The following is a 19,535-nucleotide window of genomic DNA, read 5'->3' as shown; positions in this document are numbered from 1 at the left end:
GTATAATAACAGCGATGCTCAATGAATTGTGTAAGTCGAGTGGTATGCGGCGGTTGCGGTGCAGCCGTTGACATACCGACACTATGTTATGAACTGGCGCAGGGCACAAACTTGTGAAACCCTATGCATGCACGCACGCACGAACACACGAACACACACACACACACACACACAAAAACACAAAACCGACACACATTTGCATGCATGTACACATACTATTTTGACAACAAACTCATCTAGTGCCATGCTACATTGAGCACTTACGCTCGCACAGAGTTCCAGCATAGTCCTTCGGACACAGGCACTTGAACATGTTGATTCCATCCTGGCAAGTTCCACCGTTGAGGCACTTCACATCAACACAGTCGTCAATGTCTGGAGTAGTCATCACACACACACATGCGCACGCACGCATGCATGCACACACACACACACGCACGCACGCACGCACGCACACACACACACACACACACGCGCGCACGGTTAGAAGACTACCGCAGTCTTGGACATGAACGAGAAACAACCACTTCGAAATACAGGTGGACTACTGTAGCAATCTGTAAGTAGAGGTAATGGTAGAAGAGGATCTCAGGATATTGTATGAGAACAGAGTTGTGTAGTGTGATCAGTAACGTATCTTGAACACAGCATGTAGAAAACACACAGGTAGCCAACGCAGGCAGGTAGCCAACTGAATTCCGACTCTGCAGGTGGGCAGGTCCATATCCCATTGGGGGGGGGGGGGGGGGAAGGGGGAGCAGGGGGTATCTGTGGAACCTGTTGTACCAAAGTACCAGGTGGGCAGGTCCATAGCCCATTGAGGGGGGGGGGGGGAGAGCAGGGGGGGGGGGGGGGGTATCTGTGGAACCTGTTGTACCAAAGTAAGCACATGAACATGATACTGCACTGGGCATCCCTATTGTCATCTTGCTACATCACTTAGCTTCAATAGTACAGTACCGTCGTCGGTTGAAGAAGAACTGCGCGGGGGGGGGGGGGGGGGGGCAGTTCTTATTTTCATGTATTACAGTCTAGACCTCTCTGATTGTCCACAAACACAGCCTACAGTCTATGCGCAGTTGAATCACTGTGTATACATTGCTATGCTGTGCCTAATGAAATTCTAGCCTGGTCGTTCTTCGGCGCTCCGTTCTTCGGCGCTCCGTTCTTCGGCGCTCAGTTCTTCGGCGCTCCGTTCTTCGGCGCTCCGTACTTCGGCGCTCCGTTCTTCGGCGCTCGACAGTATTGTACAGTATGTCGGGTGCTAAAGAACTGGGGGGGGGGGGGGGGGGGGTCAGCCTAGTAGCCTAGACCATTCTTATTTTCATGCATTACAGTCTATGCACCACGTATACATTGGCATGCTGCTATGCTTTGTGAAATTTTACGCTGTTCGATCTTCAGCAGCCGACAGTACAGCATAAGCTCAGTATGCATTGAGATCTGGACCAGACACACACACAGACCGGTCCCGCATGGCCACACAATCATTGCGTCAGCGTTACAAACACGTCGTTGACTTACCTGTTTCGCAAGCCGCTCCGCTGAAGCCTGCCTGACAGTGACAATCGCCAAACTGATCACACGCTCCGTATTCGTTACATTCCAGGCCGTTGTGATATGGACACTGTGTGCTGTTGGCGGCGTTGTCCAAATCAACACAGCGCTGATCCAGACATACCTATAATATATAGCATATACACATTATAGTGTTGAGAAAATGTTCCATTCTTGTCAGGAGTGGGAGAGAGAGAAACGAATCTAAGGCTGAAACATCGAGTTTGAGAAGGAAACACAGAGGGGAGGGAAAAAGAGCTGTGCAGACTCGCACTCCAATCCGTTGGCACTCCTACTGACACACACATATATAATAATATTATATACACGCACATATTATAACACACTTGTACTTGTTGATGACTGCCAAAACTGGTCACGTGGGTCTCCCCGGGAAAGGGGAGAGAGACTCAAAAGGAATCTTGGAAAGATGACTCAATTGGCTATTGAACCGCCCAACGGCCCACACCCCCTGAAATCCCCAAAACTCTGGGTGGACTTGAAAGTGATCCCACTTACGGGCTCACCACACCTCAGTAAGTGGGTGAGGACAAGGTGCAGAAAAAGGATTGACGGCATCAGGGTATCCGTCCAGGGATCCAACTGCAGTTACCCCTGCCCCCAGTGAAGGTAATACTTGCTACTAGTGTGGGTGGCCAAATCAGACACACACACACACACACTCACACACACTCACACACACACACACACACATACACACACACACACACACACACACACACACACACACACACACACACACCTCAGACCTCAGACCTACCCATCGCGGAAGCGATGATAGCGAACAGCTATGTTAGACATAGCAACTTGTGCTGGGATTACACCATTCAACAGTTTGCAAGGCTGATGAATTGACCGCCACTAATTTTAGCTTGGTATCCACCACACAGCTGATTGAAGTGGCTACACACACACACACACTCACTGACTCACACACACACACACACACACACACACACACACACACACACACACACACACACACACACACACACACACACACACACACACACGCTTGGACACACACACATATGCACACAACACACATGTGTCTGTGTGTGTTTTTCCTGCTGATATGGACACAACCTCGACAGGCCTTCCAGCAGCCTCTGGGGAATCCAGAAGTAAATGAATTACAAACGTCCACACCCATGCACATGCACACAAGTGCTGCACAGTTATCGCGAATTAGCAGTAGGGCTGAGTCGGGTAGCATTTTCTTTGGGTTTTGGGTAGTTTTCCATGGGTAGCACGGGTACCCGATCGGGTAATGTTTCCATGGTAACACTACAATGCACCCCTTCCCTTACACACTGGGTAGACATGTATGAATTTGTACGCGTGCACTGTACACGATGTCATCTGCTGACTTTGGGTTTTCGGGTGGACTATTTCTGTAGCCGTCTACCCGAGGTCCTCACGGGTAGCACGGGTACCCGACACGCCGTGCACACCACTAGCTAGTTTGCATACATATGCTGTGACTCACCATATCCTCACCACAGGACTGACCATCGTTCACAAGGGTGTAGGTGTCCTGCTGGTGTGTCAAGTAGAAGCTATTCTGCAGCACCATGGCACCTCTATCAACACACACGCACGCACACACGCACACGCAGGCACGCACGCACACACAACATTGGCAAACATCAGTTGTCTGAGGATTGCCTTAGCTTTGCAACGTGCATAAAACGCACAGCGTTACAGCAATGATCTAGCCGGTTGTCTCTGTTCTCTTCTGCCTTTGAGGTGTGGCTCCATCCTTGAGGCGTTAGGCACTCTAGGCAATCTGGGAGTTTTTGCTACTGTGAACATTTGCAAGTGTATGCAACAATATCGCTAAGTACTTCGACAGCAAGTGGTACCTCACGCATGGTGGTTACCCGACACTTGCAAAACGTTCGAAGCTGCTTGTGTTGCCCAGTAGCATGTATATGTACAGCCGGTTGAAACGCAAACATGTGTATTCCTGTTTTTAGACACACCAATCTATATGTCATAAAGCTACACACACACACGCACACACACAAAGCACGCACACACACACACACACACACACACACACACACACATACACACACATACACACTTGTACTTGTACTTGTACACATACACACACACACACACACACACACACACGGTATGTTATCAGAAAGCATCTTCAACAAATTATCATTGTTTTACTTTTTCGTTAGGGACCATCAAAGGTTTCCAATAATATTTTCAAAACGAAACGGTTTTGTTCTGGGGTCGGTGGGTTCGAAGGAGTTTCGTTTTGAAAATAATTATTGAATGCAAATGGAGAATGGCCAGTTACTCCTGAGTGTAGAAAATTGACATCAATATTTACTGGAATTCGTTTTACGTGCAGGAAAGGTGGATGGATGCGTGGGGGCTGAGAAATACTAAAACCTTTCGTTTAGTAAAAAACAATCGATGACCCCGGACGGCCCCGTAACTGTTGTGCCAGTGACGTCATGCTTTGTGATTGCGCGTACAAGCGGCTTCTCACACACATGGTTCGTTATCAGGCAGCATGACACTGGGCCCTGCAAGTGCAATGCTGAGCATACGCAGGGCAAGGACGGCAACGTACTTGCAAGAGAACACCTGGCGACTGTCGGTGCGGCCCACCTCGAAGCCCTGGGTTGAGACGGAGTATGGCAGCCGGGCAAACCGGCTGCCTCCTTCATTGCACCACAGCTTGCCACACAGGGCGTCTCTGCATGCGGCAACAGAAAACAAAGCAGCCAACGAGAAAAACACAGTGCCACACCATACAAAGCACCAGCCACCACGATGACATCATAGCATTACTTTCAGACAATCTTCACTTTTCTTTTTCCTTATTCTTATCTCTACTTTTCCACATCATCTCTGTAAAAAATATTTTTCCACTGGGGTCCATTCATGCTTGTGCCTGTTATGATTCCCACCACAAATAAAGTAATGAACAACGACAACGATCACAGCGACGATCATGACGACCACAACAACAAAAACAAATCCTCCAACACACGCTCTCACCTTTCCTGGCACCGGGCAAAGAGGTATCTGTATGTGTAAAAGTAGAATAAGATCGAGACGCCGCAATTGCCGAATGACGTGCCGTCCACGTTGCGTGCGTAGCACAGCTCAGAGCCGCTTCCAGCACCTGTGAAAGAACGGAGCAGAGTGCATACAATGCTCAGCGACCAACCCATGGCACAAAAAAGGTCGGGAATTTATTTTCCTCTTCCTCTTTCTCAGTATTCTCATCATTTGAAGAAACTTTGGGAATATGTCCAGTGAGATTGCAGATAGTTCCTGTGCACATGGTGATATAAAAAATCGGAGCTAAACATAGTTCCATGTACATGCAAAGTCAGATACCACTCAGTCTCTGTTGCGTTTTGTGCCATCTCCTAATATAGAAATATGATGCAATGTCCATGCAATCCTCAGCACTGGCCTGAATAAACACCAACCTGTACCTTAGGCTAGCGTGTGGGAATATCTTACCTTGTCCAAATAGAGTTTCACATTGGCTCTGTCGTGTCACGCACTTGCCTTCCCAGCACAGGTCCTGTAATGGTGTTCACAGCCATACATGCACATGCACACACACATACATACCCACGGACAAACACACACACACACACACACACACACTCACAGTTGCACAAACACACACACACACAAACACATGCACACATACAAACCCACATACATACAAACACACACACACACACACACACACACACATGCTTGTCTTTACTTTACTTGTTGCTCACTGCCAAAACTGGTCACGTGGGTCTCCCCGGGAAAGGGGAGAGAGACTCAAAAGGAATCTTGGAAAGATGGCTCAATTGGCTATTGAACCGCCCAACGGCCGACACCCCCTGAAATCCCCAAAACTCTGGGTGGACTTGAAAATGATCCCACTTATGGGCTCACCACACCTCAGTTAGTGGGTGAGGACCAGGTGCAGAAAGGGATTGACGGCATCAGGGTATCCGTCCCGGGATCCAACTGCAATTACCTCTGCCCCCAGTGAAGGTAATACTTGCTACTAGTGTGGGTGGCTAAATCAGAGTGAATCTGATATAAGCATCACTAGCACCATTGATTACACAAGAGTTAATCTAGCCAGAAGCAGTCCATGGTTAACAGGTATGTATACTTCAAATAGAAAGTATATGAACCCTGAAACCAACAAAGGTGGCAGATACAACAACACACCATCATGCAGCCGAGCCTGTTGGCAACAGACCCAACACAATCAGGCATAAGTGTACCCACCAACCGGACTAGCTGGCACACGCACGCACGCACGCACACACACACACACACACACACACACACACATGCACACACACACACACACACACACATTATACCCATGTCATGCATGCACACATACAAACACAGCGCAAACCCATGACACGCCAACGAGAGCTGCTAATTCACTGAAATGTTACTAAACACCAGTATGCTCGGCTGCAGAATTTTCAATGGCCAAATACTGCTGCCTTTCTTTACATACATGACTGCAGTGTACAGTAGAGAGTACGCACTGCACTCAGAGGTTTTTTTTGCCACGAAATACAGACATCTCCCATGTATTTCTAGGTTCATAGTGTCTCAAGTCGCGACAACTAGTTTTGGGTGGATTAGCAGTGTTAAAAGAGCGGCTCACAATCTGGGTAATATGGTAGATAGTATCACGTGATCAGCTAGTGCCTAGATAATGGCTTGTATCCGTAATGCAAATAATGTCGAGTTCGAAGTGCAGGTCATCGTGCTCTGTCGCAAGGGAGAGTAGACGCTTTTCCGGCATCAGTTTCTAGACTTACTAGTGGAGAGTTGGGGCATGAGAGTCCATTCCTCCGCCGCGAATCCGCACACTAATTTAGAACACAATCATGAACAGATGTAGAACAGACACATGGATGAGTCACTCTAGGCAAAACCCAGTGAAATGCCAAGCATTATCCGATTCGTTTCTACACAGTGCGCGGTTTGAAGCTGGTAAATTCGACGAGGCTTCTCGCACAATTGCTAGTCGCGATCAGTAGCAGATTAGGGATATGCCCAGCAGCAAACAAGACTTCATGCCCGGCGTTTTACAAGATGGTCAAAGCCGAGGCGGCAATGGTGCCTAAGAGAGCGAGCAAGTGTCATGCGTCAGCTACAAAGTAAAACCAGCAATGCATGGCAAAACATCATACAATGCTGGAAACTACTGTAACAATAACAAAGCCAATACAGTAGCAACTTATACAAACACATCTTCTGTGATTTGGCCAACGCATTTTTCTCGGATTACACCATATTGCCGTTAAAAAGTTAGAAACTGCATTTCGTCTGGACTTGATCCACACAGTATTAGAAGTTTGGTTCTAGGGGGATGACCCCCCCCCCCCCCCCCCAACACAGACTCTTCTCCCCCCACCCCCAACCTGCCTGTTTAATAAAGGCAAACAAAAAACAACAAACAACAACCCTCTCACTTTCTCTCTTTCTAATCCTGTCTCTCTCTCTCTCTCTCTCTCACTCACTCTCTCTCTCTCTCTCTCACTCTCTCTCTCTCTCTCTCTCTCTCTCTCTCTCTCTCTCTCTCTCTCTCTCTCTCTCTCTCTCTCTCTTCAGACATACACTACCTCTTACCTGTCCCGTCACTCCGTCACACGTATCTTCTATATCACATGTGTTGTTGATGGACGCTGCACGGCATACTGTATCCTTGGTCATCGGCTGTATGAACACCAACAAAGCTCACACCATGTTAGGAGCTGTTCATAATTATCGATCTTTCACACGAAAAGAAAATAAGTTTTCGTTTATGGGTGGATGTGTCAAGGAGAGTTTCGTTTTGAAAAATATTGATATGTGAGACATAAATGCATTCTAGCAGTCAAGTCAATCTGTTTTTCGTTCGGGGGGGGGGGGGTAGATGGGTGGGGGAGGGTCCTAACTAAACTTTTTTGTGTCGTGAAAATTATCGATAGTGCCGGATGGCCCCTTAAAATATCTTTTAAAAAATACGCTACCCAATGCTCGGTATTGTAGCATGCACTGCTCTGTGTTGTCTGAACACAATCATCCATTGTAGCATGCACTGCTCTGTGTTGTCTGAACACAATCATCCATTGTAGCATGCACTGCTCTGTGTTGTCTCAGTGAACACAATCATCCATTGTAGCATGCACTGCTCTGTGTTGTCTGAACACAATCATCCATTGTAGCATGCACTGCTCTGTGTTGTCTCAGTGAACACAATCATCCATTGTAGCATGTACTGCTCTGTGTTGTCTGAACACAATCATCCATTGTAGCATGCACTGCTCTGTGTTGTCTGAACACAATCATCCATTGTAGCATGCACTGCTCTGTGTTGTCTGAACACAATCATCCATTGTAGCATGCACTGCTCTGTGTTGTCTCAGTGAACACAATCATCCATTGTAGCATGTACTGCTCTGTGTTGTCTGAACACAATCATCCATTGTAGCATGCATTGCTCTGTGTTGTCTGAACACAATCATCCATTGTAGCATGCACTGCTCTGTGTTGTCTGAACACAATCATCCATTGTAGCATGCACTGCTCTGTGTTGTCTCAGTGAACACAATCATCCATTGTAGCATGCACTGCTCTGTGTTGTCTGAACACAATCATCCATTGTAGCATGCACTGCTCTGTGTTGTCTCAGTGAACACAATCATCCATTGTAGCATGTACTGCTCTGTGTTGTCTGAACACAATCATCCATTGTAGCATGCACTGCTCTGTGTTGTGTTATAGACTGCATTTACATGCCGTCGCTGCATGCTTCTCTCTCGCTGCTTCTTCGTACGACATTATCTCCATTCGCGCATGTCTACGGTATTCTCTCATCATGGCTGCTGGCCCTTACCTGGTTGCTCTGGGCATGCTCGGGCCATTCTCTTGTTTACCTTCGTAATGATAACTACCAACCATAATTACTCCTCGTGTTGCTTGTGACTGTCGTGTGCCACAAGCATGCAGTAACTAAGTGTAAGTAACAACAATTGGCGACGAAGATGGCTAGTAGTTTCAATCTCCACGAGGGTCAGTCCAATCGTCTACCTACGTTCGACTCGTCAGGTACTCCTGCGGAGGTTGGCCAACGCTGGAAGAAATGGTTCCGCAGCTTTGAATACATGGCGGAAGGAATGGGTATTTCTGACACTAAGCGTTTGAGATCTCTTTTACTACATTCCGCAGGCCCAACAATTCAAGATTTATTTGACGATCTCACCGATCCTGAAGAAACAAGTCCTCCGGCGGATGACGACGAGTTCAAGAAAGCGTCACGCATGCTGAGTCACCACTTCAAGGCCGAGCCGAACCCTATCTACGAGCGACACTTGTTTCGACAGCTCGCCCCCAAAGCCGGTGAGAGTATCAGTCAGTTTGTTGTACGTTTACGTCAACAAGCTAGATTTTGTGATTTTGGTGATGTCACCAATGATATGATCCGGGACCACGTGGTGGCAACTATGCGAAACGTGGAACTAAAAAAGAAATTACTTCAAGAATCGAAATTGACGTTGGCCACTTGCTTAGAGATTTGTGCAATTTTCGAGTCAACCCAACGTCAAGCATCAGCTATGGGTTCTGATTCTTCTGAACAAACATTGCCGTCGGTGAACGCCATCGCAAGTAAGGCCTCGTCTGCGTCTGGATCTCGTCCTGGCAGTTCTCCTCATTTTGTGAATCGTTCTAACCCTATGAATCGTTCTTCTGCCTCTTCTGTTTCTGGTGATCGAGCGTCGTCTGAGCGCTTGTGTTATAGGTGTAACCGACCTGATCATCTCGCAAACCACCCTCAATGTCCTGCTCGTGGCAAGAGATGTACCAAATGCAGGAAAGTTGGTCACCTCGCGTCATGCTGTACGTCCCGAGCAACTAACAACATCGACATCGACGTCGAACCTGAGGATACAAGTGAGTCTTTTGCGATTGGTGCCATTGGTGAGCAAGTACAGAAACACCCACCGATTACCATTGATGTGACCATTAACGATATTCCGTGCACGATGGAGGTAGATACTGGTGCTGAAGTTTCTATTTTCCCTGAATCTGTTTGGAAAGAGAAGTTTTCCCATATCTCTTTAGAACAGAGCTCTGCGTCTTTGCATGCTTATGGTGGACATCCTCTAGTCGTTAAGGGAGAGTGTACCGTTTCAGTCTGTCATGAGTCTCATTCGTTCAAAGATCGTATCATTGTTGTAGGGGGATCAAGCCAGCCCCTGTTCGGTCGTAACTGGATGTCACACATTGTAGTGGACTGGTTAGATTTCCGTACTGCTCAAGCCAACGCTCTCTCCCTTAACGATATTTTGGCTCAGTTTCCATCGGTATTCCAAGAGGGTTTGGGAACTATCAAGGGTCATACAGCAACTATTCATTTGCAAGGTTCCCCTGCCCCAAGGAGTTTCAGCGCAAGACCTGTGCCCTATGCATTGAAATCCAAGGTCGAGGCTGAATTGACGAGATTGCAGACTGAAGGGGTTATCAAACCTGTTGACCATGCAGACTGGGCTTCCCCTATTGTCACGGTGCGTAAGAAGAACAACTCTATCCGTCTATGTGCTGATTTCAAGGTTACAATTAACAAGCACATAGAACCTAACCAGCACCCGATTCCGAATCCTACCGACCTGTTGTCTGAATTGTCTGGGGGATCGGTCTTCTCAAAGCTAGATCTTAGTCAGGCTTATGCTCAGTTACCTTTGGATGAACAAAGCCAGTCTTACTGTGTTATCTCCACGCACAAGGGATTGTTTGCGTTTACTCGATTGCCTTTCGGTGTCAGTTCTGCTCCGTCTATTTTCCAGAAGACCATCGAACAGATCTTACGTGGTATTCCTGGTGTCGTCATCTACTTCGACGATATCTTGATTTCCGGCAAGTCACAACAAGAGCATGATGACCGTCTCCGTACCGTTCTACAGCGCTTTCAACAAGCAGGCCTTCGTTTGAGCCGCGAGAAATGCGCCGTCTCTCAGCAGCAGGTTAGTTACCTTGGCTTCACTGTTAGTCAGCAAGGCATACAACCCACGAACGATAAGGTTCTTGCAATCATGAATGCCCCTAGGCCAACTGATGTTTCTGCTCTACGTTCTTTCCTGGGCCTTGTTAACTTCTTCGGGAGGTTCATCCCCAACTGCTCCACACTGCTAAGCCCTCTCAATTCTCTCATGAAGAAAGATGCTCCATTTGTGTGGTCTGACGATTGTGAAACCGCGTTCTGCAAAGTCAAGCAGTTCCTTGCCACTACTCCGGTCATGGCTCACTACGACCCTACGCTCCCACTGGTGCTGGAGTGTGACGCGTCACCTACAGGTATCGGGGCTGCCCTCGTGCATATCATGCCTGACCAATCTATCCGTCCTATCGTGTATGTGTCACGAGCACTGTCACAAGCCGAGAATCACTACAGTCAAATAGAGCGCGAAGCTCTTGCGATTGTCTTTGCTGTTCGTCGCCTTCACCAGTATCTGTATGGCCGACGATTCATCCTTCGAACGGATCATAAGCCATTGGTCAAGATCTTCGGACCGCATGAATCCCTCAGCAAGACATCTGCGTCCCGTCTACAGCGCTGGGCCGTCATCTTGGCTGAATATGATTACACGATTGAACACTTGGCTGGCAAAGATAATGTTATTGCCGATTGTCTCTCTCGATTACCATTGCCTCTGTCTGCTTCTGAAGAACGTGCTGTTGTGCATGCAGTATCTAGCCATTCTTTTGATCCATGTGAGTTAATACCCATTCAAGCTGCAGATGTTGCAAAGGCAAGCAAGCTCGATGGTGAGATTTCCCTGGCTATGTCATATGCCCAACATGGATGGCCGTCTTCCGTCTCTGACAGGTTAGTCCCTTTCCAGAGAATCAGACAGGATTTATCAATTGAGCATGGCTGTTTGATGTGGGGTGCTCGTGTTATCATCCCTGTGCAATTTCGCCGTCAGCTACTGCAAGAACTGCATGTATCACACTCAGGTGTCTCCCGTATGAAAAGTGTAGCACGTGGCATCTTTTGGTGGCCTGGTTTGGATGAGGACATAGTCAAGCTAGCTTCTGATTGCGATATTTGTCAGCGCAATGCCCGCTTACCTGCTTCTGAACCGACTCATCATTGGGCATATCCCAATTCTGCTTTTGAGAGAATCCATTTGGATTATGCTGAATATAATTCTCTGTACTATCTTGTTCTTGTTGATGCATATTCTAAATGGATTGATGTTTTTGAGCTTGGTCACTCTGCACCAGCATCCAAGACCATTGATTGCCTTTTGCGATTCATCAGTGTATTTGGCATTCCTAGAGTTATCGTTACGGATAATGGTCCTCAATTTGTATCACACGAATTTGCTCAGTTCTGTCAAGAGAACGCTATTCAACATCACAGAACACCCCCTTATCACCCCGCCAGCAACGGCCAGTGCGAACGTATTGTGCAAGAGCTCAAGAAATGCCTTAAAACTCGGCCGTCCAATCGTTCTGTGTCTGTACAATTGTCTCGTTTTCTATTTTCTTACAGAAATACACCACACACTTGTACAAAACAATCCCCTTCTAACCTTTTGTTCAAGAAGGCTCCCACTACACGCTTATCCCTGCTGCAACCCAGCTTTGCCTCTGCCATGCAGCAACAGCATCCGCTCTCGACTGATGCCCGAAAGCAGTTTGACTCTACCCAGGCTGTATGGGTCCACAACGCCAGGCCGGGCAGTAAGCCCAAGTGGTTGGAAGGTACTGTTGAGAAGCGGCTAGGCCCGATTACCTATCTCGTGTCTGTGTGTGGTATGTTGCGCCAAGTTCATATTGATCACCTTCGCGCCCGTATGCCTACCTGCCTTGCTGAAACTAGCACACCCCCCACTGAAGATTCTGAATCTAGTACTTGTTTGCCCGCTCCTACTAATCCACCTGCGTCATGTTCTCTGTCTCCGTCTGCTGCTTCTGTGCCTGTTAGCCCGGTTGTACCTGCTCATGCTACACCCGAGGTGTCTCATGCATCTGCCGAAACTACGGCTGACATGCCTGCTGTGTTTTCCCCTGCAAGTCCAGACACCGTAGCTGACCATGTTGCGGTCCCTGCATTATCTGCTGAGCCTGCTATCACTTCTGCCTCCCGCTACCCTGTCAGAACTAGACGTGCTCCAGACCGATTGGATTTGTGAGTTGTTTGCCACTGCAGCGCTCACATTATTATTAATATTAGTTATTTTATTTTTCTCACATTATTATTATTAGTTATTATTATTTATTATTTATTTATTTATTTATTTATTTTTTCTTAAGGGGGAAGGATTGTTATAGACTGCATTTACATGCCGTCGCTGCATGCTTCTCTCTCGCTGCTTCTTCGTACGACATTATCTCCATTCGCGCATGTCTACGGTATTCTCTCATCATGGCTGCTGGCCCTTACCTGGTTGCTCTGGGCATGCTCGGGCCATTCTCTTGTTTACCTTCGTAATGATAACTACCAACCATAATTACTCCTCGTGTTGCTTGTGACTGTCGTGTGCCACAAGCATGCAGTAACTAAGTGTAAGTTACAACATGTTGTCTGAACACAATCATCCATTGTAGCATGCACTGCTCTGTGTTGTCTGAACACAATCATCCATTGTAGCATGCACTGCTCTGTGTTGTCTCAGTGAACACAATCATCCATTGTAGCATGTACTGCTCTGTGTTGTCTGAACACAATCATCCATTGTAGCATGCATTGCTCTGTGTTGTCTGAACACAATCATCCATTGTAGCATGCACTGCTCTGTGTTGTCTGAACACAATCATCCATTGTAGCATGCACTGCTCTGTGTTGTCTCAGTGAACACAATCATCCATTGTAGCATGCACTGCTCTGTGTTGTCTGAACACAATCATCCATTGTAGAATGCACTGCTCTGTGTTGTCTCAGTGAACACAATCATCCATTGTAGCATGTACTGCTCTGTGTTGTCTGAACACAATCATCCATTGTAGCATGCACTGCTCTGTGTTGTCTGAACACAATCATCCATTGTAGCATGCACTGCTCTGTGTTGTCTGAACACAATCATCCATTGTAGCATGCACTGCTCTGTGTTGTCTGAACACAATCATCCATTGTAGCATGCACTGCTCTGTGTTGTCTGAACACAATCATCCATTGTAGCATGCACTGCTCTGTGTTGTCTGAACACAATCATCCATTGTGAAAAACAACATGTAACAGATACCAGGTGCTACGTGGAGTTTGTCAACCCGAATCCTAAAAATATAAAAATAGAAGTCTTCATGAAAACATGATCGATGAAAAGTTGTTTCTGTTCTCTTCTGCCTTTGCAATTCAAATGTGTGTGTGTGTGTATGTATGTATGTGCGGGTCTGTGTGGTTGTAGGCACATGAGAGTTTGAACCCGCACCAGCAGTGCAGAACACATAAGAGATAGCATGCAGTAATGTGTATGATGATGGGGGGGGGGGATTGCGTGCAAAGATCTTGACTTACCATACAGCTTGCAAGGTTGCAGCATGCACCATGGGCACACTGAGCTGTACTGGTTAGCTTGCAGGTCATCTGATCGCAGCACGGGTTGTTGCACTCATCCACCTGGATATGGGATTAGAGAGAGAGAGAGCATCGTTCATCAAACAAACAAGCTCATACAGGCAGAAGAAATAAAAAACACACATGCACATGCACCGAACCACACATACATACCGTCCAGAGGGGTCACAGGGCAGCAGGGAGTGGTATGACCGGCGGGTGCCCCCCCCCCCGGGAAAAATTGGATATTTCAGGCCAACAGGGCACGTTCTAGCACTCCACAGGCAGCTCTGGGAGGACCATCCTGGAGGGAAAGCGGTACGACTACGGTCGTACTGGTTGTAGCGTGTGTGACGCCCCTGTATACTCACTAACATGTTGATTGGTTGACAGGAGGTTACAAAGCGGAGAACGCACAGTGTTGATAACAGTGCTCCTGACTACAATCATCCCCCTGACATTGCTGTCAACTGATCAACATGATCAACATGATTGTGACAAGGCTTACAACGGGCGCTTTCGATTACACGCATTTCGGTCAATTCTAGAATTAGTTATTGTTGATGCACAGTTCGACTACACAAAATGTGACAAATTTCGTCGTTAGAATTGATTTTATCCAATTCCGTCAAATCCGTCAATTCTGAACAGAGGGCGGAATTTCTCTAATTCTGGCGCCAGAATTTCACACTCGGTGTGTTACCGGTCTGGTCATGCATGACTCAAGTCAAGGAAGAGCCTTTCTGGTCGGTGCGACGCTAAAGCAGGGCTACAACTGTCATGTAGCTGCTACTTTTATCTTCCCGAAAAGCTAATTGCCGCTGTTGAGTTTCCGCTGGGAGCTGATTATTAGACCAGATCATTTTGGGTGGTCCTTTCGCACACGCGTTCAGCTTTATCGAAGCCCAATATTGTTGCCGACATGGAGCCTTCGCCGGGATGGACCGGTACGCAAAGCTGGGTCGACGCGCGCGCGAGGGTGTACGTGATATCTTTTTGCGACCAATTTTGTTTGTGATATGCCATGAATGAAATGCGTTGTGAATTCCAGTCGTTCGTTTACATGGCCGGAATTCGTACATTTTGGTCATTCGAGAATTACAAAACCCAGTTCCAGAATTGTGTAAATGTGTAATCGAAAGCGCCCATCATACACCCACTAATATGCATGCACAAATGCAAACACCACATTTCATGAACGACTGCGCATCACAAGAGACAGAGCTTTACTCCAACAATGACAACATTTCCCTCCAGTTTTAACCTGGTATAATTATGAGAACGTGAAGACTATGTTCATAGGGATATTCAAATGGCACTGCAGAAGTACAGTAAAACCTGTGACTAACAACCACCCCTTGGGGCCGGTGAAAGCGGTCTTTAGTGGCAGGTGGTCCTTACTTAGAGGTTTGCACCGCACAATCATATTTAAATGTGAGACCGTCCGTGCCTGGTAAAGTGGTCGGTAGTACCAGGCTGGTCACTAGTCACGGTGGTCTGTAGTACCAGGCTGGTCGCTAGTCACGGTGGTCTTTAGTTACAGGTTTTACTGTAGTACCAGGCTGGTCGCTAGTCACGGTGGTCTTTAGTTACAGGTTTTACTGTAGTACCAGGCTGGTCGCTAGACACGGTGGTCTTTAGTTACAGGTTTTACTGTAGTACCAGGCTGGTCGCTAGTCACGGTGGTCTTTAGTTACAGGTTTTACTGTAGTACCAGGCTGGTCGCTAGTCACGGTGGTCTTTAGTTACAGGTTTTACTGTAGTACCAGGCTGGTCGCTAGTCACGGTGGTCTTTAGTTACAGGTTTTACTGTAGTACCAGGCTGGTCGCTAGTCACGGTGGTCTTTAGTTACAGGTTTAACTGTATATGCACACTATCATTACATCTCTACTAATACTGTGTTCATATTTAAGGACTGTTTGACCAGGTCTATGTCCGTCACTCAGGGTGTGCTTGACTCGGTCGCAACTAACACCTTGCTAACAACGGTGAACTGTCGTATTGTTGACAATGTTGGGATAGCAGCGCAGCACAGCAAAAGCTTAGCCTTACCGCAGGATCACCGCAATCACAGTCCTCGCCGTCGTCGACAAACCCATTGCCACACTCTGCCTGGAGCTGCACAGCACGTACATGTAACAGCAAGCATTGTATTTCTGTGTATTACTGGAAAAGTAGAAATTCTCCGTGGAGCTTTATTTTCGGTAACTTTGGTGCTCACAATTTTACCTAAAATAAAACGCAACGAAAATTTCAGTACTAGTAGTGGTACACTTACCTGGAAAACGGATTTACCGAAAATTTCCCTACACCGAACCACAGATTTTGGGGAAAACCGAAAATATTACACCACCGGAATTTTCTGCTTTTACAGTAAGACGATAATAATAATAATAATACTCCTGTCCACTACAGGGGCGTCGGAAGGGGTTAGAAAGTGGTACGGCTCGACAGTCAGAGGGGGTCCGGGGGAAAGGTCCCCCGGGAAATTAAAAAAAAAAACTCAAAATACGCCTCTCAGAGGGTCTCCAAAGGTACAAAGTCATTTAAGGATAACAAAGAGACCGACAAGATCTACGAGTCATGACGCATACATGCCATGCAGTTCCGTAGTCGACAGTCTAGTCACGCGTTGCACGGTGCAGTGATCTGACTTTTTTTTCAACTTTACGAAGCCTCTTGTACGGGCAAAATTAATAAACCGATACAATCATGTCATGAAAATACAAAAGATGACCAAAATGATAAAGTAATATTGTTTGCGTTCCAGCTCTCCGCCTTCTCTACAGAAACACATGCCCATAATATCAAAAACGGGCAACGCCAGCTTCTGCAACAACAACCTCAGCAGTGACTGGTGCACCGGTGACGGATCGCGCCTCACGATCAAGCGTGATCACGTACAAACTCGATACCCCCATTTTTTTACACCGGATTTCGACGTTCCGCGTGGACCACCTGGAGCCAAAAGTGGTACGGCTCGAGCCGTACCAGTCGTACCGCTTCCGACGCCCTTGCACTAGAACCAAGCTTTACAATACTCTCTGGTGCCGAAGAACGGAGCACCAGAGAAAGAACAGTGTAGGATATCACCAAACACAGCATACAAATATATACATGGTGCCTCGACTGTGCATAGACTTTACTACTTGTACAATCATACCGCGGTTATCCGGGCCCCAAAGTTCCGGCACTTTGGTCTACCAGGCTCCCTTGGGGCGAGTTTCAGTGGAAAATGTACTACTCTTTTCGTCACTTTTTGTGGAAATAGTCACGCCGCATATCGTAAAAAATATTTATGGCTTTTCCCCATTAAAATGTATGTGTTGCTGAGTTATGGACATTTCAAAGTTACGGGCAGTGCCCCGTCCCGGACCGCCCGGATAAACGAGGTATTAGTTTACATGAAGATAAGAACTGCCTAGGCTACGAGGCTGACGTTCAGTCCTTGGTCACAATACAGGACTGTAAATGTCATGTGGAAGTTGCCAATGGACAACATATCTATTGTGATAAAATGCTCTAGATTGATTTAGCGATTCAACAGAATTATCGGTGTAACTTGTCAGAGTTGTAATCAGCATTCGCTACCACAGAACATTAAAACCATTTCAAGTTGATTCTAATAATTCTCACAAAGAGAGGCCCGCTCAATATTGATATTGTTCTTTTTTTTTAGATATGATCAGCATTAAGGGGGCAGACTGGTCGTAAAATCCTTGAAAAGTGGAATTTGTAAATTCATATCGAGTGCTACATCAGTTGAAAGAGCATGAGCAGCTGTAAAATCTCTGAAAAGTTTGTCTCGATCCGACCAGCCGTTCAAGAGTTATGGCCGAAAATGTGCCCTTGCAGGGAAAGATTTTTTTGTTGCACGCTCTCATTGCTTGGCAGCACTATATTTGAATGTGAGCAAACCGTGCGCAACTTGTCGTATCAGGGAAACATGCCAAAGTGTGCAGAATTTTGCTCCAAGTCCAAAACTCACGTTTTTTAGCCACGTATTGGGCTGCACGGCTTTTGCCAGCACCCTCGTGACGTTGCAGATATGTGGCTTGATTATTGTAGTTGACGTTGATTTAGTGACTTTGGCAAGTTTGAGTCGTGCCAAGAAGTCAGGAAGGATTCAGTACTAGGCAGTAGTGGAACATGAGTGGTAGTCTTTGCCGGTTTCTGAGGGTATCCTGGATTTGGTGTGCAGCGCTGTGGAAAAGGCTTGCTGTGGAGGTCCCAGCACTGGATGCTGTATCAAAGGTACGACCTCGTAGCACGTGCTGAACCTAAAAACAATCAAAAATTGACTTGGGTCTGTGGGAGTCTTTGAGAGAACGCCCACTCGTTCCGTTGTGACAGATTCCAGGGCCACGTCGAGGGGCCCTACCCCACCACCCATGGCTGCTTCTGGACTTGTTTTAGGTTTGGCGGATCCCGCGCACGGACAGACTGGGCACGAAAATGTGAAAAAATTGTAAATGCATTTTTTTGGCCCCTGGGTGGCTCGCACACCGTGGCACTATGCTGGAATTTTGAGTTTTTCCGGCCTGGAAAGCCTGTCAGTGACGCGCAAGAGCTTGTAAATCATTTCCAGAGGGCCAGCATGGTGGCAGGAGTGTGTGGTCAAAATTTCACTTAAATCCATTTACGACCAGGCTGCTGCCTTAAGAAGGTGCATCTGAATTCCCAGAGACTTACTGCTAAACACGAGTGCTGTGCAGAGGTTAAAATATCGAAGTCATCCAGGGCGCACTGGCTGAACAGAAGCAGCTGATTCGGACTGTGATAGACACAAGCAAACAGAACGCAAAAGTATAGACTTGTAATTGCAAATGATCTTTGTTATACGCATGGCACACACTGAGTATTTCCGGGGAGAGTGTGAGAGGGAGGTATGGAATTGCGAGGAATTGCAGTCAAGTTATAGAAAAGAAAAAGGAGAAAGGAACTACAAGTTCTGCTATAATATCCACTAACACCACAAGTTACTAAACGATCAGGTCATGCGATAACATTGCACGACACTGACCAACAGTACTGACGTTCTACAACTAACTGGCTAACAGCTCTAGCACATAATTATTACACAAAATTACAGTAAAGCCTGTGTGTGCCGGACCCTTTCCCAAGCGGAATCCAGTATTGACGGACACATTTCCATGCACCAAAGTGCTGTGGATCCTACGTGCATCCCTGGATCAAGCGGAATCCTGTATTGACCGAAACATTGTCATGCACCAAGGTGCTGTGGATCCAACATGCATCCCTATAATAAGGCAAATCCTGTCATATCAGGACAATTTCCATTTCGCCAAGCGTACCCGGTCAGGGCAGGTTTTACTGGAATCAAACACGACTAGGAATGCAACACGACTAGGAATGGTTTTCGGTCCAACCAAC

At 46.9% G+C, this 19,535-nt stretch overlaps 1 protein-coding gene across 1 annotated transcript in view; it reads right to left on the bottom strand.

Moving 5' to 3' along the window:
• LOC135810334 (fibrillin-3-like) overlaps nucleotides 1–19,535 on the bottom strand; it is a 64,969-nt gene that overhangs the window by 24,413 nt on the left and 21,021 nt on the right. The window contains exons 15-25 of the mRNA XM_065323822.1: nucleotides 18,834–18,915; nucleotides 16,194–16,259; nucleotides 14,102–14,203; nucleotides 7,228–7,314; nucleotides 6,414–6,464; nucleotides 5,080–5,143; nucleotides 4,606–4,732; nucleotides 4,175–4,300; nucleotides 3,068–3,161; nucleotides 1,525–1,681; nucleotides 265–375 (exon numbers count right to left, since the gene is read on the bottom strand). Of these exons, the coding sequence (XP_065179894.1) occupies nucleotides 265–375; nucleotides 1,525–1,681; nucleotides 3,068–3,161; nucleotides 4,175–4,300; nucleotides 4,606–4,732; nucleotides 5,080–5,143; nucleotides 6,414–6,464; nucleotides 7,228–7,314; nucleotides 14,102–14,203; nucleotides 16,194–16,259; nucleotides 18,834–18,915 (1,067 nt within the window). The remainder of the gene's footprint in view (nucleotides 1–264; nucleotides 376–1,524; nucleotides 1,682–3,067; nucleotides 3,162–4,174; nucleotides 4,301–4,605; nucleotides 4,733–5,079; nucleotides 5,144–6,413; nucleotides 6,465–7,227; nucleotides 7,315–14,101; nucleotides 14,204–16,193; nucleotides 16,260–18,833; nucleotides 18,916–19,535) is intronic.

Source organism: Sycon ciliatum, chromosome 2 (assembly GCF_964019385.1).
Source record: "Sycon ciliatum chromosome 2, ocSycCili1.1, whole genome shotgun sequence".
Taxonomy (NCBI): Eukaryota; Metazoa; Porifera; class Calcarea; order Leucosolenida; family Sycettidae; genus Sycon; species Sycon ciliatum.
This window is presented reverse-complemented; position numbering and strand designations above follow the sequence as displayed.